The sequence below is a fragment of the Phyllostomus hastatus genome, unplaced genomic scaffold (genome assembly GCF_019186645.2).
Source record: "Phyllostomus hastatus isolate PE091 unplaced genomic scaffold, TTU_PhHast_1.1 phas_contig_80, whole genome shotgun sequence".
Taxonomy (NCBI): Eukaryota; Metazoa; Chordata; class Mammalia; order Chiroptera; family Phyllostomidae; genus Phyllostomus; species Phyllostomus hastatus.
The window spans coordinates 13,146,798-13,168,654 of record NW_025333960.1 but is presented as its reverse complement, the minus strand read 5'-3'; the positions used below and the strand labels follow the sequence as shown (position 1 = coordinate 13,168,654).

The 21,857-nt window shown below is 37.2% G+C and overlaps 1 protein-coding gene across 1 annotated transcript in view; it reads right to left on the bottom strand.

The window, feature by feature from the left end:
* The window catches only part of AKAIN1 (A-kinase anchor inhibitor 1), a 66,930-nt gene extending 46,415 nt beyond the window's left edge, over positions 1-20,515 (bottom strand). The window contains exon 1 of the mRNA XM_045850237.1: positions 20,220-20,515. Within this exon, the coding sequence (XP_045706193.1) occupies positions 20,220-20,235 (16 nt within the window). The 5' untranslated portion in view covers positions 20,236-20,515. The remainder of the gene's footprint in view (positions 1-20,219) is intronic.
* Between the last annotated feature and the right edge of the window lie 1,342 nt (positions 20,516-21,857).

Here is a 21,857-nt window from a genome sequence, read left to right as displayed (position 1 = left end):
AGAGAATGTTGGGGGGGGAATAGAGACAACTATACTAGAACAACAATAAATTTTTAAAATATATTTTATCAATTATGCTATTACAGTTGTCCTATTTTCCCCCTTCACTCCCCACCACTTTGCACACCCCCTCCCACCCACATCCCCCACTTTAGTTCATGTGCATGTATCATACATATAAGTTCTTTCGTAGCAAGGCAGCAGCAGGCAGACCAGGGGGGCTCACATTTGTGAGCAGATAAACCAGGTGAAACAGAGGGGGAGCGGGAACTCCCAGCCTCACAGGAAAGTTGAATACGTCTTCTTTAACTCTTTGGTTGTCAGACTTCCATACAGTTTGATTTTCTATCAGTTCTGGTTGTTTTTTAGTTTTAAATTGTTGTTGTCCTTCTTTTGGTTGTGTGAGGAGGCACACTGTATCTATCTATGCCTCCATCTTGGCCGGAAATCAATAAAATTTTTAAAAATTGTTTATAATGTCATGTGACATACCTAGCACACAGTAGGTCTTCTGCAAATGTAGCTGCCTTGCATTTTCTTTCATATATCTCTTGTGTCCAATAAATGTCTGTAACTGAGAACTAAGATAATAATCCTCTAAGATACTGCAGATAATTTACCAATGATTGGGAAAGAGGCACAGAAGCCAATTAACTAATTCAAATCACATAACAAGTCAGGGAAACTTTTGAAAAAAACTGCAACCCCCTCCTAATTTCTAGTTAGTGACTGTATGGCTGTTTCACCAACAAAGTTTCTCTATAAGAAAAAAAGCTGTCTTCCTAAACAGGCTCACATAGGCCCAAAGATAATATTCCAAGAATAGTATCTAAAAATATGTATATAGCTATGGCATAAGGTCACAAAACTGGGACTTAAGTCTTCAAGAAAAAAAAGGCAGATATTGGAAAAATACCTCAAGTCCCAAAATATAAATTTACCCTAACTAAATAATTAAATATTATGTTTTAAATATTAAAAACATAATGCATTATACCCTCACCAAAAAATCATTCTGCTTTTAAATTTAGACAAGATCAGAATCATTCACATCATCAAGATGCCCATCTGCTTTCAAGCATTCATCTGCTAGTTTTTAAAGAGCAACTTTCCATGATTCATAACTTATTCATCTTAGGATGCAGTCAGACATCTGCTTTACCATAAATTCAGCTTGTCATAGCATTTTGCTTTAAAGTTTCATAAACTCTACCCAGGCAGTATCCAGTAGCAAACCAATCATCTTCCTCAGAAAGAATCAACTGTGTAGCTCCCCAAGACTGATGGTCCAATCTTAAAATCATATACATGCATGTATACATTAAAAACACACTATTAGTCATTTCCTTTTAAAACAATTACATCAGTAATAGCTACCATTTATCCTACCATGGGGCATTTACTTCATCTTTATCTACATCACCACTCTGGAAATACATATTATGCTCTTCATGTTACACATAAGCAAATCAACTAGACCAGGTGACTCACCCAATTCCACTAAGTGTAGACATGACAGAGGTGAGCTGTTTGAACCCAGGCCTATCTGTCCCCAAACTCATGCTTATGCAACAATCAACTTTGCCTCATATTTAAATTGCTGTGGAATAACCAAAATACTTTCATCGGTTGTATAAAGGAGAAATTATACTTAGTTCAATACCATTAATTCTCAACTCAACAAATATCTTACATATGGTGCTTACTTCATATAAGTGCTTTAAGAATTATAAAGCACTGTGTAAATAGGTTGGAACTTTTTATTCTGCTGCTCAACTTTTGGCAATCTTAGCTCTCCATTCTTTCACTCTCCATCACTAAGAGCAGAATCTTGGAGAAGATGAAGAATCCAGTAAGTGTGGAAGAACAGAGTCCATTTTTGTGTGGTTGAGAGAACCCCTTATAAATTCTAACTTGGAAGAAGAGGTGCTTAATATACAGATTTTCTCCAAAGGAGATAAGTTTTATCTTTTCCTTTGCCTCTAATTTTAGTCTACAAATTGTTTGTTGCTTGCTATTTACTTAAAAACCATGTTATAAATAGAAAAGATATGAATCCAATATCAAATTTTGGTTCTGCAACCTAAAATTGTCAGGCATTCTGAGCTTTACTTTTATCATCTGTAAAAATGGGAATCATGACATCTTTTGCTCTATGTCTTTATTTTTAATGATGTGTAGAACACAACTGAATAATATGATAATATAATAGCACTGCATTGTATACACAATTATATGAAAAATAATATATATGTTGGGATAATATTTTTGTTTTGTGGGAAAGATATTTATGGAGACAAAGTTTGAGAAGTTACATATAAAATCTTAACAGTGGTTACTGCTAGATATGATTGTGATTTTTTATTATTTATGCTTACTAAAATGTCTAAAACCATAACAACAAAAAATTTAAATCATGAAATATTATTTAATTGTATATGATAAAGGGAAATTAGACAATGCAGCAACTATAGAAGAAAGACATCTAGGCACCTTGTCTTAACTAATTTAAACCACCTTGATGCATTTGATTAAAAAGCAAGACCCAACAATATTCTTGCTGTTTACAAGAATATATAATATAATGATACAGGTAATTTAAAAGTAAAAAGGCAAAATATATACAGTCTATTCTTATAATTCACAATAGTTACATTCTATAGAGTATCTACAAAAACTAAATTAGCAAATATGCAAACATTGTTCCTAAGGAAAATACAAGTTAAAGCTACTGTAAGCCTCTGGTCACAACATTTTTGTCAACAGATCAATACATAACTTTGGTTTACAAATGTTTCTATTCAAAAACACTTTATGTAATATATGTTGTGATTAACACTGATCTCTCAGCCAGCAGCATTGTAACTCATACCCGAATGGAGCTTATCTAACAATTTCTCCTGTAGGGCACATCACAACCTTCTTGCACTTAGGAACACTAGACAACAACCCCATTATAATTAAGGGCTGTATTAAACAATAAATACAGAAACAAAAAGTAAAAATGTGTGAAAAACCAAACAGATCATAAAAAGCACACTTATTTACAGTATCTGAACTGAAACAATGAGAAAAAGCATCGCCTTGTTCAACCTTATTTGGGAACATGCATGTCAGGCAACTCATAATTTTTGCTATTCCATGCATACCCTTGAATGACGAAGACAGTGCTTCACATGTTGATTGTGACTGATCTATTTTAAAAATAGATTTTGGTGAATTGGCAAATTTACAAATATGTGTTTCATAAATAAGGAGGATCAAGTGTATCATGTAAACACTAATCAAAAGAAAGCTGAAGTGGCTATGTTTTTATCAGTCAAAATAGATGTCAGAGCAAGAAAAATTACTAGATATAAAGAAGGATGCCACTTAATGATAAAAGGGTCAAGAAGACATAACAATCTTAAATGTATATGCATACAATAAGAGAGCTATAAAATACATGAAGCTAAAGGTAATAAAACAAAAAGAAAAAATTTAGTTTTGCTACAGGTTTCAGTATTCCTCTTTTAGCAATCAATAGACCAAGAACACTGAATATGAGCTAAGATAAAGAAGAAATGAACAATACTATCAACCAATGATATCAAAATGACATTTATACAGCCATCCACTTTTTTAAAAAGACAGAATACACATGTTTTGTAGTGCACATGGAAAATTCACCAAGATAGACCATATTCTAAAAACAGTATGGAGATTCCTCAAGAAATTAAAAATGGGACTGCCTTATGACCCAGCACTTATACTTCTGGATAGCTATCTGAAGAAATTTAAAACCCTAATTCAAAAGAATACGTGTATCCTTATGTTTATTGCAGCATTATTTACAATACCCAGAATATGGAAGCAACCAAGTGCCCATCAAAAGATGAGTGGATTAAAAACCTATGGTACATATATTCATAATGGAATATTACTCAACCATAAAAAAAGAATGAAATCTTATCATTTTCAACAGCATGGATGGACCTAGTGGGCATTATGCTAAGTGAAATAAGTCAGACAGACAAATACCATATGATTTCACTTACATGTGTAATCTAAAGAACAAAATAAATAAAGAAACAAAACTGAAACAGACTCACAGACACAGAGAGGAGACTGGTGGTTGCTGGAGGAGAGTGGGGTTGGTGGACTGGGTGAAAGAGGTGAAGGGATCAAGAAATACAAGTTGGTGGTTACAAAACAGTCACAGGAATGTAAAGTACAGCATAAGGGATACAGTCAATAATATTATAGTAACTATGTATGGTAGGGGTGGGTAATCAAAATATTGTGGGACCATCTTCCTAAGTATGTGAGTGTCTAACCACTATGTAGTACACCTGAAACAAATACAAAATACTGAATATAAACTGTAATTGAAAAATAAAATTAAAAAAGACTATATTCTGTCTCATAAATATACTTTACCAAACTAAAAACAGTTGAAATCATCAAAAGTTTATTCTCTGACCATAATAAAATTAAACTAGGACTCCAAGATGGCTGTGGAATAGGTGGGTGCTACACTCATATCCTCCTGGTGCCAAACCAGATTTACAGCTAAATTATATAGCAATCAACCTGAAAAAACAACTGAAGGACAGCTGAACAGGAGTATTATAACCAAGGATTTACAAAATTAGCTCCATAGAGACTGGTAAGAAGGGCAGAGATGTAGTGAGGGCTGGACCCTGCACTCACATGTGGTGACTAAGAAGACAAAAGGATATCCCATCTTCAAAAGTCCCTCCTGAGAAATGTGAGGTCTCAACCTCATGCTGGGATCCCCAACCCAGAGCACCAGGGTTGGGAAGAGGAGGCTGCAGACAGCAAGCATTCTGTCTGCCTGGAAAAGGAGAGAACCTCTAGAAAACCAGGTGCTCTTTTAAAGGGCCAACACACAGGGTCTTGCTCTCAGATATTCACCCAGAACTCCAGTAAAGGGAAGGTGATTCAAAACATACAGGAATCATGAAGAGAAGATTTGAGTGGTGTGGCCCCAAGGAGAGATCTGGAGGTTCAGCCACTAAGGTCCCTGTCTCGAGTCCCTATCCCACATCCCCTCAGGTGCCATCTTCCAAGAACCGAGCACACCTATCCTTACAGCAACAGACTCGGGAGTGCACTAATGCAGACTTCCAACTACTGACAACACCACCATGCCAAGCTTGAGTCCTTCAGAAAGTTCCGTTGGCTGCACCTAGCAGGGACTTTTGAGTGTTCTTTTCTGAGAGAAGCTCTATGTGGACACTCAGACAGTCATTAAGCTGTGTGAATATGAAATAGGGGCCAGTCTTGACCCGCTCCTGCACGTAAGCTAGCACCACCTCCAATGGGAGACTCTTGTGATCTGTATTTCCAAGTCCTGGTGGCCCCACCCTGCTGGGCACAGTTCCACAGTGAGAAGGGCATGCTGTTGAGTTCTGGGAATTTCAAAGCACATCTCTTGGAAGCTTTTGTCCAGGACTCAGACAGGCACTGGATTGTGCAGCTTCAGAGAAAAGGAATCTGCTTGCCCCAGTCCTGCAGGCTTTGCTGGCATCACCCCAAATGGTAGACTCTTTCAATCTGTTCTCCTGAGTCCTGGTTGGCTCCACCCTGCTGAGCTTGCTCCTGCAGTGGGGGAAGCTCTCTGCACCCAACTTGAACCTATGGTGCATTCCTCCTGAGGGAGCTAAAGTTGGAGACTCTGGCAAAGACTAGGTGGTGTAGCTCTAGAGTAGGAGCCACTTTTTTCCCCATTGAGTGCCTGGCCAAAAGGAGACCCACTAGCCCCATCCTCCTGACCAAGGTTGCTCCACCATACTGAGCTCACATCTTGTGGAACGGTCTATGTGTCATGCTAGCCTCCATCCACTCTACGGTCTTTCTTTGGAAGGCTCTGGAAGAAGACCAGACAAACTAAGGGGGTAGCAGAGTAGCCAACAAGTAGAGGCGGACCTCAGGAAACCTTGAAACTTTTTTTGATCTGCCCTCATCTCAGAAGTGCAGGAAGCCAAACCCTGTGCACAGCTGGCCACTCCCATGCACATACAGGCCCAGTAGATGTAGCCATGAACAGTGAATAGTGTGGTAGCTCCAGACAGGTAGCCCAAGGTCAGTTATAGATAACATCTGATACTGACTTGCACCAAAACTGCACCAAAATTTACACAGAACCAGCACAACCAGTGGTGGATTTCAAACTACACAAGAGCTCTATCCAGCTAGCCACACAAGCAGTACACCCAAAGGGATATTTTGGCAAGCACAGACCATGCTGGGAACAGCTCCACCTCAGAGCACAACCCCTGCATAGTGATTCATACATGATGATCAAGATCTATCCTACAGTCAGCCAGTCTGTGCATTAACTCCACCCATGTCAGGGCCAATAGTATTCAAAACTCAACTATAACAGGAAAGTGGATATGACCCACACAAGTAAACATTCTTGGAGCACTTAGCTCATGAGATCTGGAAAATTGTCCCACTGAGCCCCACAAGACACCTACATCATAAAGTCATCATAAAAAAATGGTAGTTGTAGCAGATCTACTCAATACAGAAAGAAAAATACAAAAAGACAGACAAAATGAGGAGACAAATAAATATGCCTCAAATGAAAGAATAAGAGAAATCTCCAGAAAAGTAATTAAATCAGATGGAAGCAAGCAAGATACCTGATGCAGAGCTTAAAACAATGGTTGTAGGATACTCAACAAACTTAGGGAAGAATGGATTATCTCAGTGAGGACTTAAATAGTAAACAGCCCTGGCTGGTGTGGCTCAGTGGACTGAGTGCAGGCCTATGAACTAAAGGGTCTCAGGTTTGATTCCCAGTCAGGGCACATACCTGGGTTGCAGGCCAGGTCCCCAGTGTGGGGCGTGTGAGAGGCAACTGCACATGGATGTTTCTCTCCCTCTCTTTTTCCCTCCCTTCCCCCCCTCTAAAAAAATAAATAAAAAATAAAAAGAAATAGTAAACATTAAAAATGACACAGAAACCATAAAAAACAGCCAAAATGATTAATACAATATCTGAAATGAAGAATACACTGGAAGGAATCAACAGCAGGTTGGATAAAGCAGAGGACTGAATTAGTGGTTTATAGGACAAGATTACAGAAAACACCCAGTAGAACAACAAAAAGAAAAAATAATTTTTTAAAAATGAGGAAAGTCTAAAGACTTCTGGGAAAAACAACAAGCATAACACCATCTGCATCAGAGTGGTACCAGAAAAAGAAGAAAGTAAGCAAGGGATTGAGAACCCGTTTGAAGAAATAATGGCTGAAAACTTCCCTAACCTGGTGAAGGAAAAAGACACCCAAGTCCAAGAGGCACTGAGAGTCCCAAACAAGATGAACTTAAAGAGGACCTCAACAAAGACACATCAAAATTAAAATGTCAAAGGTTAATGATAAAGAGAAAATCTTAAAAGCATCAAGAGAAAAGCAGTTAGTTACCTATACGGGAGCTTCCGTAAGACTGTCAACTGATTTCTCAACAGACTATTTTTTGGCCAGAAGGAACTGGCATACATCATTCAAAATGATACAAATCAGGGACCTACAACCAAGACTACTTTATACTGCACAGTTATCATTTAAAATTGAAAGCAAAATATAGAGTTTCCCAGTACCCCCCCCAAAAAGTTAAAGGAGTTCATTACCATCAAACCAGTATTACAAGAAATTTTAAAGGGCTTGCTTTAAGAAGAAGAAGAAGAAAAAGAAACAGAGAAAGAGAAGAACAAAGGTATAAACTAAAATGTCAATAAGTACCTATCAATAATAATCTTAAACATAAACAGATTAAATGCTCCAATCAAAAGGCATAGGGTAGCTAAATGGTTAAGAAAACATGACTCATATCTACAAGCCACCCACCTCAGAACAAAAAATACAAACATACTGAAAGTGAAGAGATTAAAAAATGCTCCATGCAAATGAAAATTTTTTAAAAAGCTGTGGTAGCAATACTTATATCAGACAAAATGGACTTCAAAACAAAGACCACAACAGAGACAAAAAAAAAAGGTCTTTATACAGTACTAAAGAGATCAATCCAACAAAAGGATACAACCCTTGTAAATACATATGCACCCAATATAGGAGCACCTAAGTATATAAAGAGAATCTTGGTGGACACAAAGAGATAGATCAAAGTACTGCAGTCATAGTAGGGGATTTTAACACCTCATTGATATCAGTGGATAGATCTCCCAGACAAAAAAAATCAATAAGGCAAGAGTGACATTAAATGACAAACTAGAGCAGATGGAATAAATTAAATATTCACAGAATGTTTCATTCTAAAGCAGCAGAATACACATTCTTTCAAGTGCACATGGAATATTCTCTAAGATAGACCACATATTAGGACACAACAGAAATCAAAATAAAATCAAGAGGACTGAAATCGTACCAAGCATCTTCTCTTCATCTATACCACAATGGTATAAAACTAGAAACCAACCAAGAGAAAAAAATTGAAAAACAAAGTCATGGAGGCTATCTAAAGTGTTACTAACTGATGACTGGGTTAACAATGAGATCAAGAAAGAAATCAAAAGTTACCATAAGATGTGAAAATGAATACACAACAACCAAAAATCTATGGGACACAGCAAAAGAAGTCCTAAGAGTGAAATTCACAGCATTACAGACCTACCACAAGAAACAAACAAACAAAAAATCCCAAATAAACAATATAACCTCACACCTATAAGAACTAGAAAAAGAACAGTAAACAAGGCCCAGAATAAAGAGAAAGAAGGGAATAATAAAGATTAGAGCAGGAATAAACGACATAGAGAGTAAAAAACAATTCAAAAGATCACTGAGTCCAAGAGCTGTTTCCTTAAAAAAAAAAAAGATAAACAAGATTAACAAATGTTTGATCACACTCATTAAGGACAAAGAGAGAGGACCCAAATAAATAAAATCAAAAATGAAAAAGAAGAAGTAACAACTGACACTACAGAAATACAAAGGAAAGAAAATGTAGTGAACAGCTATATGTCAATAAATAGGACAACATGGGCAAAACAGATGAATTCCTAGAAATACACAGTTTTCTAAAACTAATCAAGAATAATGAGAAAAGGGGGGAAATTGGGATAACTGTAACAGAATAACAATTAAAAAAAGAAGAATCAGAAAACCGAAACAGACTGATAACAACTAGTGAAAATGAAGCAGGAATCAAAAATACTCCTGGCAAATAAAAGTCCTGGACCATATGGCTTCACAAGTGAATTTTACCAAACATTCAAAGAATTAACACCTGTCCTCCAAATGTCCCAAAAAAGTCATGAAGAGAGAAGACTCTCAAGCTCATTTTATGAGACCAGCATTATCCTAATTCCAAAACCAGATAAAGAGACTACAAAGAAAGAAAATTATATGCTACTATCCCTAATGAACATAGATGCTAAAATCCTCAAGAAAATAGTAGAAAACCAGATCTAGCAATGCCTTTAAAAGATCACACACCATGGTAAGTGGAATTTATTCCAGGGATGCAGGTTTGTACAATATTTGCAAATCCCAAGGGGTGGGGTGGAAAATACTTGCAAATATGCACTAACCTGCATATTTGTTTATGATATACCCCATAAACAAAATGAGGGATAAAAAAATCACATGATTATATCAATAAATACAGAAAAAGCATTTGATAAAATCCAGTATTTATGACTTAAAAAGCTCTCAGCAAAATGGGAATAGAGAGAACATATCTCAATATAACAAAGGTCATACATGACAAACCCACAACTAACATCATACTCAATGGGAAAAACTAAAATCATTCTACTTCAAGACTGTAACATAGAAGCCCCATGTGGGTTTCCACAGTTGGCCTCCTTACTGATTTCAGACTTGCCAGCTCCACAACTGGACTATGTTTTCCTAAGAGCTAAAATAACACTGGCTGAAGTACCAGAGATACCAGTCAACTGAATCTAGCTTCCTTGTAGAGCATCTGATGGCCCTGATTCCAGAATATCACTGTTGCTGGGAAGGGAAGTGTGGAGGCTGTGGAGCATATCTCTTCTCAAACCAGCACTATAATTTCCTCATTTGGTTAATAACAATAGTCAGATCAAGATTCCAAGTGGCCGAAGAGTAGGTGGAAGTTGTGCCCATTTGCTTCTGGCCCCAAACTGGATTTACAGTTAAATTACAGAGCTACTACACAGTAGAAAGAAAGAAGGAGCTCCTACCCTTTGTGATAGCAGGGATGGAATTGGAGAGCATTATGCTAAGTGAAATAAGCCAGGCAGTGAAAGACAAATACCACATGATCTCACCTGTAAGTGGAACCTAATCAACAAAACAAACAAGCAAGCCAAGTATAACCAGAAATGTTGAAATTAAGAACAACCTGACAGTAACTAGAGGGAAGGGGGTAACAGGGGAAATGGGGAGAAGGAGTTTCAGGAACATCTATAAAGGATATATGGACAAAGCCATAGGGGGGTAGGATTGAAGATGGGAGGTGGGGATGGCTGGGGTGGGAAAAAAAAAGAAAAACTAAAATCATTTTTTAAAAAACCAGGAACAAGTCAGGCATATCTGCTTTCACTACTCTTATTTAACAGAGTACTGGAAGTTCTAGCCACAGCAATCAGACAAGAATAAATTAAAAAAAACATCTGAATTGGAAAAGAAGTAAAATTGTCATTATTTGCAGATGACATGATATTGTACATAGAAAACCCTAAAGACACTACAAAAAAAACTACTAGAACTGATCAATGAATTCAGTAAAGTAGCAGGATACAAAATTATTATTCAGAAATTGGTGGCATTTTAATGCACTAATAATGAACTATCAGAAAGAGAAACTAGGGAAAAACTCCTATTTACAATTGCATCAAAAAATAAAATACCCATAAATAAATTTAACCAAGGAAGTAAAAGACCTGTATACAGAAAATTATAGGATACTGAAGAAAGAAATTGAGGAAGATACAAATAAGTGAAAGTATATTATCATGTTCATGGATTGAAAGAATTAACACCATTAAAATGTCCATACTATCCAAAGCAATCTATAGATTGAACACAATTCCTATTAAAATACTAATGGCATATCTAACAGAACTAGAACAAATATTCCAAATATTTATATAGAACCATAAAAGACCTCAAATAGCAACAAGAAGAACAAAGTTGGAGATATCACTCTCCCTGATATGAAACTATACCACAAGGCAGTAGCATGGATGGTGCTTGCATAAAAACAGACATAAAGAACAATGGAACAGAATAGACAGCACAAAAAAATGCCCATGCCCCATGGCCAATTAACATTATTTGACAAAGGAGATGAGAAAACAACCAGGATAAAGACAATCTGTTCAATAAATGATGTTGGGAATATTGGACAGAAACATGCAAAAAATGAAACTAGGCCACTTTCTTATACCACAAACAAGAATAAACTCAAAATGAATTAGAGACTTAAATGTTAGACTCGAATCCATAAAAATCCTAGAATAAAACATAAGCAGTAAAATATCAGAAAATTCTCATAACAATATTTTATATACATCTCTTCTGGCAAAGGAAACACAATACAAAAATAAATAAATGGGACAACATCAAACCAAAAAGCTTTTGGACAGCAAAGGGAAGCACCAACCAAATGAAAAGATTACCCACTGAATGGGAAAACATATTCATCAATGATATATCTGACAAGGGGTTAATATCCCAAAATTTATAAAGAATTTATAAAATGAAACACCAGAAAAGCAAACAATCCAATTAAAAAATGGGTAAAGGACTTGAATAGACACTTGTCCAAAGAAGACATACAGATGGCCAATAGATATATGAAAAGATAATTAACATCACTAATCAATAGATAAATGCAAATTAAAACCACAATGAGATATCACCTCACACCTCCCAGAATGACTATCATCGATAAATCAACAAAGAGCAAGTGCTGGCCAGGATGTGAAGAAAAGGGAACCCTTGTGCACTCTCAGTAGGAATGTAGATTGGTGCAGCTACTCAGGAAAGCAATATGGAGTTACCTCAAAAAATTAAAAATGGAACTACCATATGTCCCAATGATTCTACATTTGGGAACATAACTGAAGGACCCCAAAACACTAATCTGAAAGAATATATGCACCCTGGTGTTCATTGCAGCCTTATTTACAATAGCCAAGATCTGAAAGCAGCCCAAGTGCCCATCAGTAGATGTATGGATAAAAAATCTGTGGTGCATTCACACAACGGAATACTCCTCGGCCATAAAAAGAAGGAAAGCTTACTCTTAGCAACAGTACGGATGAACCTGGAGAGTATTATGCTCAGTGAAATAAGTCATTTGGAGAAAGAAAAACACTGCATGATTTTACTTATACATGGAGTCTAGTGAATAAAATGAACCAACAAAATAGAAACAGACTCATAGATGCACAGGACAGACAGACAGCTATGGCGGGGGGTGGGTAGAGGGCTGGGTGAAAAAATGAAGAGATTTAGCAAAAAAATAAAAACAGACACACACAACAGTACGGTAATTATTAGAGATGGGGTTGGAAAAGATGGAAGACAGCAAAGCGGGGATAAATGGTGACAAAAAGAGACTTGGCTTTGGGTGTAAGCACAGGCAGATTATGTTATAGAGTTGTATAGTTGAAGCCTGTATGGTTTTGTTAACCAATGTCATCCCAATAAATTCAATTTTAAAAAAGAGAGAAAAGTTAAACTAGAATCAATAACATAGATATGTAGAGAATCCTCATAAATAACTGGAAAGTAAATAACATACTTCTAAATAATTATTGGGAAAAAGAGGAAATATCAAGAAAATTATAAAATATTTTATACTAAATGACAATAAAAATACATTAAAATTGGTAAGATACACTAAAGCAATGCTTAGATGGACTTTATAACACAAAATCTTTATATTAGTGAGAGATCTAAAACAATCTAAATTTAGTCTTAAGTCTAGAATAAGAAGAGCAAAATAAAATTAAAGAAAGTAGAAAGAAAAAAATTATAAAGAGCAGAAATCAATGACATTAAAATGAGAAAAGGAATAAAGAAGATCAAAGAAACCAAAAAGATTTTTCTTTGAAAGTACAAAAAAATTTGACAAAACTGTAGCCAAGCAGACAAAAAAAAGAAGTAACACAAATTACAAGTTTCAGAAATAAAAAGGTAATATCATTATAGACCTCACACATATTAAACAGATGATAAAAGGATATTATAAATTTACTCACATAAATTCAATAAATTAGATGAAATAAAGTGATTCCTTAAAAATGATACTAAAACTCACCCAAGATAAACAAAATGGTCCTATTAAACCATTAAATCAATGGTCAATTAAACAAATTGAGTTCATGTTTAAAGAGCTCTCTACAAAGAAAATACTAGTCCCAGATGGTTTTACTGATGAATCACATGAAACATTTAAGGGAAAAAAATTATTCCATTCTAGACCATCTCTTCCAGAAACTCAAAGAGGAAGGAACACTTACCGTCTCACTTATGAGGGCAGCATTACACTGATATCAAAACTGGACAAAGGTGGTACAGGAAAAACAAACTATAGACCATTATCTCTCATAGATATTGACCAAAAAAACCTTCAACAAATTATTAACAAACTGAATCCTTTAGTGTATGAAAAGAATATCATGACCAAGTGATATCATGATCTCAGGAATGTAAGGCTAGTTAACATTTAAAAATCAATCACTGTAATTCACCATATTAACCATCTAATGAAAAAACCCACATGATCATATCATTATAAGGAGAAAAAGCATTTGACAATACTCAACAAGTATTGATGAGTTTAAAAAAAAAACTAGCAACAAACTAGGACTAGAAAGTGTCTTCTTTGTCCCAGTAAAGAACATGTACAAAAAATCCTACAGCTGACATTATACCTCATGGTGAAGGACTGCATGCTTTCCCCTAAGATTGGAACAAGACAAATATGTCCATTCTCACTATTTCTATTTAATAATGTACTAGAAGTCCTAGCTAATGCAAAATTCCATAAAAGTAGAAAAGAAATAAAATGACCCTTGTTTTTCAGACAACATGATTACCTACATAAAAACTTTTAAGAAATCTTTTTTTAAAGATTTTATTTATTTATTTTTAGAGAGGGAAGGGAGGGAGAAAGAGAGAGACAGAGACATGAATGTGTGGTTGCTGGGGGTCATGGCCTGCAACCTAGGCATGTGCCCTGACTGGGAATCGAACCTGCGATGCCTGGTTCACAGCCCGCGCTCAATCCACTGAGCTACGCCAGCCAGGGCAGAAATCTTTAAAATAGCTACTACAACTAATGCAAAAACTAAGCAAGATCATAGGAAATAAGGTCAATATGCAAAAATCAATCATATTTATATACTACCAATAATTTTTGGAAATTGAATTGTTTTTAATACCATTTGCAATAACTTTCCACAAAAGAAATACTAAGGTATAACTCTATCAATATATGTGAGATCTAGAAGCTAAAAACTAAAAAATACTGATGAAAGAAATCAAAGAAAACCTAAACAGATATATCACATTCATGGTTTGGAGACTCAACATAGTTAAGATATTAATTCCTCACAAACCGATCAATAGAGTTCATGAAATTCCAATCAAAATCTTAGGAGGATTTGTGTAGATATAGGCAAGCTCATTCTGAAATTTATATGAAAAGGCAAAGGAACTACAATAGCTAAAATAATGTTGAAAGAGAACATAGTCGAGAGATTCTTACTACTTCTTTTTAAGGCCTACTATAAAACTATAATAATCAATACATGTGGCATTAGTGGAAGGATAGGCATGTAGATGAATGAAATAGAATAAAAATTTTAAAAATAGACCTACACAAATATAGCCAATTAATATTTAACAAGGTGCAAAGGATATTTAATGGAGAAATAATGTCTTTTCCACAAATGGTATTAGAACAATTGGACATTTATTTACAAAAAAAAAAATTAAACTTGGCCTACAATTCACGCTATATCCAAAAATCAAATTATTATATACTGAATGTTTGTGTTCCTCCAAAATTATTATGTTGAAACCCTAACCTCAAATGTGATCATATTAGAAGTTGGGGCCTTTAAGAAACAATCACATTTAGATGAAGTAATGAGGGTGGGCATCTAATCCAATAATTAAATCTAAATGTAAAATTATAAAACTTTTAGAAGAAAACATGGGAGAAAATCTCCCTGATTTGGGTTATGCAAAAATTTCTTAGATATAGCATCAAAAGCAAAATTTATAAAAGAAAAAATGATAAATTCCACTGCATTAAAATTAAAATTAAAAATTTGCTCTGAAAAAGGTAGTAAGAAAATATTTCAAAATCGCACATCCAACAACAGATTTGTATCCACAATACATAAAGAATTCTCAAAACTCAACAATAAAAAAAACAAATACCCACTCCACCCCCAAAATTTGAAAGGGCAAAAGATTTGAAAAAACACCTTACCAAAGAAGCTATGCACGTAACAAATAAGCACCTAAAAGAAAACTATCAAAACCACTTAGTCATTAGGGAAATACAAATTAAGATAACAATAAATATCCTGACACTGTTATCAGAAGGAGAAGGATGCAGAGCAGCTGCAGCTCTCATACATTGCTGGTGGTAATGCAAAATGAGACAATCCTTCTGAAGAATGGTAGAGCATAGATTCAGTATTGCTAAGACTAGGCATTTAACCTACACTTATTAAAACCTATGTCCATACATACATGTACAGGAATATTTATCACAGCTTTATTCATAATCACCAAAAATTGAAAATAACCTAAATGTCTTTTGATGGGGGAAAAAGATATATGATTATAGGTACATACATACAATGGGATACTACTCAGCAATAAAAAGGAATGAACTCTTGATACATGCAACAACATAGGTGGAATCTCAATGGCATTATACTGAGTGAAATAAGCCAGTCTCAAAAGGTTACATGCTGCATTGATTCCACTTACATGACACTCTGGAAAAGGCAAATATATAGGAATGGAAAACAGGTCAGTGGTAACAGAGGGATAGAGGTAGAGGGGGGAACAGTTTGACAACAAAGAGGCAGCTGGATGTAATTTTTTGGAACAATGGAATTGTTCTATAGTCATTACACAGTCCTACACATGTGTGAAAATTCCTAGAATTGTTCATCAAAAAGTAAACTTACTTGTATGTAAATTGTTCATAATAACTTAATAAAAATTAAAAAATCTATGCCAACAGAAGACAACTTATTGGGTGGGAAGATTGTAAACCTTACAGGTAAGATAGTCTGCTATAAAACTTATTGATTGACTTGTTAGGAATTAGTTTATATAAATAAATAAAAGGTACAACTATCATGTAATAAACATTTTCTTAAATATTTTTGATAGCTCTCTAACTATTGTTGCTAAATTTTTTAAATTTTAAACTTAGAAGTCAAGGTGCACGCTGTCTGATTGCTTACAATTACACTATTTTTATTTCTCATGATATCCTCGTTATAATACTCTGCCTAATTCCTGTGCAGAAGAAGAAAGATCTTTTCATGTACAATACATCATACTTGAAGGCAATCCAAACAAGTTAAAATGTATTAGGTCCATCCACAGGAGATACATTAATCCCTGAAGTGTATACTAATCATTGGAAGCAGTTAAGAATGGTCCAGGGATAAGGAAAACTCTGTCCACACTCTCCACCACACTCTATTCTTTATTAACTCTTCCTCTAGGGAATGCGAGTTGTAATCAGATTGTTCAGAGTCTGGAATTCTTTGGGTGAAACATGGCACTGGAAGACATTTGCATTTCTGAGCATATCCTTTTTCTTCCTGCAATAGGCCAAGATTTGCCCTGACACACTCTTGTGGACTTCTTTACTTTCAGCAACAACATCCAGTGGTCTTCCTCCTTTCTTTCACTTTGACTTTTCCAAGTTGCTAAGAATTCCCCACAAAACTGAGCACAAAGTGAGAAGAAGTCCAGATGCTTTCTCACAGAACTTTTTGTCCCTCCCAAATGGAAGCTTTTGTACAACAACATACTAAGTAGCCTGGGTCAGTTTAGTATTAGGTACAGGAGCCAAAATACTTTTCCATATTGGTTGTGTCATCTACTTTCCTTTGGCTGTGGTGGTATGTTTCTAAATCTCCTCATATTGCTCCAGAAAGAAAGATTCCACCTTCAGTTTGAGGGGAAGGAATGAGAAGTAGATAAGAGACTTGGAAAAAGAAAGCAAGGGGCCTCATTTTGGTCTTTTTACCTCAGCCATGTGCCCCAGCTTAATTTATTTAACCCAGTATTTAGAAATATATTGTACTTATATAGAAATTAATATATTTATACTTTACTCCTCTTTTAACTATTATTGATTTTGTATAATTCCTTCAGAAGAAAGAAGAAATGAGTGATAGGCTCCCAGTAACTGAATCCTTAAATGATTACTATTTATGGCCTTTCACCATTAAGGGTTTTAAAAGCTGGGGTGCACAAAATTAAAATCTTCCTAAATTACAAAGTCTAGGAATGGTATAAGAAGAGGGAAAGTGTAGAATCAAATTGTGTGCCCTGTGCAAAGTGAGAAACCATCAAAGACCCTGCCCAAATAATCCCTATAGATTACAGTCTGTAAACTAACTGAAATGAGACAATGTAAGAATATGTTATAACTTATGATAAGAGTGAATCCTAGCTAGAGTTACGTAAGGCCTCATTTTATCCCTTTCTCATTCTATTGTCCATCTGGACTGAAACTTGCTCCATGAATCTGTCACTTTTTACTTTGGCCTTTAATGTAAGCAAAAAGTCAGCAGACCATTCAAAGTGTGGCCAGTCCACTGAGGGAAGGCCTGAACTAGACCTCAGGATTCTTATTTCCCTTTATCAAATTTCAAAAAGCTAAAGTAGGTTTTGAAAAACACAGTACTCACTGACCCAATTTTATAAACAGCTCATTGTTAGTCTATTGTTTTATTCATCTTGGATCATCAAGCACATTGTACGAATTTTGGAGTGATCATAACACATTCATCTGTCCTTCTTTCCTGAGCATTAAACTGGCTTGGAGAAAGATCTGGGGGGTGCATATTTCCCTTGACTACTACAAAATATCTGGATACCCCAGATTATAGAGATCTAGAAGAACAACAGTTCTAGAAATGAGATTGTAAATCTGAAAAGCTGGAAAAGTTAAAAAATAATGTATTGTTCTGATTTTCTTTCAAATAATATCAGTATATGAATTTAGAAAACATATGATCAGTAGATGAGAAGATAAGTTGACATATTTTTAGCACCCTGATTCTATTGGTCCCAAATGTTTATGATTTTTCAAGAGAAACTCAGTAATGATGAAATGACTCAAAAAGTTTTTCACATACCTTATCCAGGTAAATTTATGCCATGTCTGACAGTTATGAATAACTTCTACTTTCCCTAAAGGAAAAAAATCTAATACAAAACTTAGAAGAAAAATGGAAAAGTAAAGCCCTATCCAAACAGTAGTCTGCTTAAGCCAAATCAGTCAACTCCAGAAATTTCCTGCTGCTCATTGCACGGGCCTTTTAATGCTTTTAGAAAATGCTGAGTTAACATCACCGAACAACATTTACTCTGGACAACACCAGCCCATTCCCCACTTTGGAAATAGAAGGACACTTCCCCTTGGCTACATCTGACCTTGAACCAAAAAAGGAAACACCTCTAGAACTGATGGGGCTTTTTTTTTTTTTCAGGAAGACAGGCTCTAAGAGATAGGGGGAAAGATACAGAATCTGAGGTCAGAAAACTCCAGCTGAGGCTGGCAAAAACTATTTGAACTCAGCCTCCTCCCTGGAGGTAGTAAAATAGGTATAATATTATTTACTTCAGAGGGTAATTTAAAGATAAAATGAGCTAAGGCATAAAAGTACAAGTGTTAAATAGTTTATATATATCAAAGAACTGTTGTTTTCCAGCTTCACTGATGCCATGTTGATTGAGTGTTCCCCACTATGCAGAACAATTTATTCCTTTGAGTTATTTGGGGGACAGAGGTAGGGCTCATTGACTTTTCTCTAAGGCATTCATTCTTCTGAGTCACATGGCTTGTGGTGAGTGTCAAAACTGACAGAAACACATTACTGCTTCCCCAGCTAGCATCATAATTTGTAGAAGAGGGAATGCAACTTCCTCTGTTCAAGTTTCCCTGACTGAATTTTCTGAAGCCCAGACTCAATTCTTCCCTTTTTAAAAATACCTTTCCTCCCCAACCATCTGAGATCCATGGCCACAACAAATGCAAAACAACCTTTCAAATTAAAGCATGACATAGTTAAAGGGTTCTAGGCCCCTCTACTCTTTCCCTTACTCTTTTTCCCCCCACAGCAGTCCTTAATGAAAGCGGGGGCTGGAATTTAAGAGAAGTGGGGGAAAGACTTTGTATCTACCTCTAGAAGGACTTCAGTATGTTAACAATGACCACCCTTTCCCAACTGTTCCCTAACTCCCTCTGACCTCATCTGAAACACACATCCATGTCTTCATACACACACGCACACACTGGTAAGCCAGTCAAATGCAGATAGATCTGACTTCCCCAACTTGTAGCCACAGATAGCACCAAAGAGACCAAAGTCGTTCACTGCCAGTTCCAGAAAGACACTGCAACCGCCAGCTGTGCCGCAGTAGCAGCCTCTGTGCTGCAGCCTTCGGCTAGCCCGCCGGAGTTTCAGGTCTAATTCCTTAAGGAGTATCGCTGTTCCACCCTTCGTCCCACTCTCCTGGGCTTCACCCACTTCTCCCCTTAGGTCAGGAGAAACCGGGTCACTTTGCCACTTTGGTAGAGGGGGAAGTGGCAGTGAAGGAGATTCCCGCTGAAGTAGCCCGAAGCCCACTATTCTTTGCCCCATGTCTCCACCATCCTGCCCATGTAGGCGCCTGTGCGCCTGGCAAAGGTGCCAGTTCTCAGGGTGCCTGAGCCCCGATGGGATGTAGAGGAGCTAAGTGGGAAGAGCAGCGACAGGACGGTGGCTAGAGATTGTTAGAGGACAGATGGGGTAGGACTGGGGAGAGGGATGAAGACTCCGCACAGGGGCAATCATCAGCTCCTCCCTCACAGACTGTAACTCGGAAACGCGCAGATGGGCCATTAGGTAAAGGCCTTCCCTCCCTACTTTCTCCCTTCTCTTCCCCGCTCCCCGCCTGGACACCTGGTGAAAAAGCAAGGTGCAGGTGTACCTGGAGCGAACACCATGATTTCCTCCAGCCGCTACGCCCTAGGTAAAGAAAGGCAGGCAGTCAGACGGAGTGTGGAGGAAGGCTAGGATTTGGAGGGGTCCGGTGCAGGTGCGCGCGCCGGGCGCCGGCCGGCTGCAAGCCGGGGAAGTCAGCACCTCGGACAGCTCCCTGCCGCGCGATCCCGGGGCTGCAGCTCCAGCAGCTGCAGCGTGCTCAGTCTCCACAATGCACTGCTCCGCAGGCAGCCACCGCAGCGGCAGGAGGAGGAGACGGAATCCCTGCTCAATTCATCCCTCATTCCTATGCCAACCCGGAGTACATAGCTGCTTACAGAGCAAAGCACTTCTACCGCTTCTGCGGGAGAAAAAAGGATGGAAGAGGAAGAGAGAAAAAGGTAATTGCCCGACTTCCCGGCAGGCGGACAGCTAATTGCTTCTAATTACCTGCTGTCGCTAGCCCCTGTGGATACTGGACTGACATTTAGAATGGGTTTGTCTCTCTCCTATTTTTTTTTTAATGCAAAAAGCTTTACTCTCGAGGGTGAGTACTCTGAGTTGGGCTGCCTCTGAACAAAGGGGTGGGACCTCCAACTTAATCAGTCCTTGGGGCTCCTCCCTCATCCCAGAGTCCCTGCTTAGTGTTAATGTCAGAAAGACAGCAGGAGGGAAGGACCTGGTGACTGCGGAGGCTTGAGGAGGGCGCCGCTATCAGGCCCCGCTTCCAGGCAGCCAATACAGCTCTAGAAGCCCCTAAGCTTGGATGCCCTCAAGGTCATCACTTTAGAGAAAGCAGGGCCCGACAGCGGAAAGGAAAGAGACCTTGGCGAGGCTGGTCTCCTCCACTGACAAACTCACACTTCCTATGAAAGAATGAGCCAAGAGTCCTTTGAAGTGTGAAAACAGGCCTGAAATCCATCAAGAAATATTACTGCTTCCCCAGCCTTTACCTAACTAAAAACTGTGTCCACCATGTATACATTCAGGTCTACTCTAAGATACTGGGACATGCCCCACACTCACTTCATGCTTCTAATCTATTGCTCATTTTAAAGCACTATCCAGTTCCCCGAGGAATTCTAGTGTGGTATAGACAGCCCCCACTGGCTGTGAACCAGCTTGAAACAAGTCCATCTAGGTTACAACCACAGAGCTAAAGTGACACAGGACCCTCCAGCCTCAAAGCAAATGTCCGTTGCTTTGGATTTAATCCTCAATTTTTTGCATTTGAGTGGAGTTCTTCAAGAACAAAGTATGATCAGGGCCATCTCCAGTGTTTTATGGGGTTTATTCACTTGCACATCTCCCTGGAAAGTATAGCTGTTCTGAAAAAAAAAACAACAACACTATTTCTTAGTAATTTGGCTGGAGGCCATAAATTCTACATTCTTTTAAAAATATAAAGCATTCAAACAGTCTATTGGCACTGACTTTGTTCAAAATAATCTGATGAATTGAGAATGCAGATAGCTTTACAGCTCTTGAACTATGGTTTGCATGAAGACGTATGGACAGCCTCAACATAACACAATCAGTACTGTTCTTAGCACCTGGCTCAACACAGGCTTGAACAGATGGAACCTTCTTCAGCAGCAAGAAGATGCAAGTCAGCTGATGGGCAGGTTGAAGAGTGGGTATAACA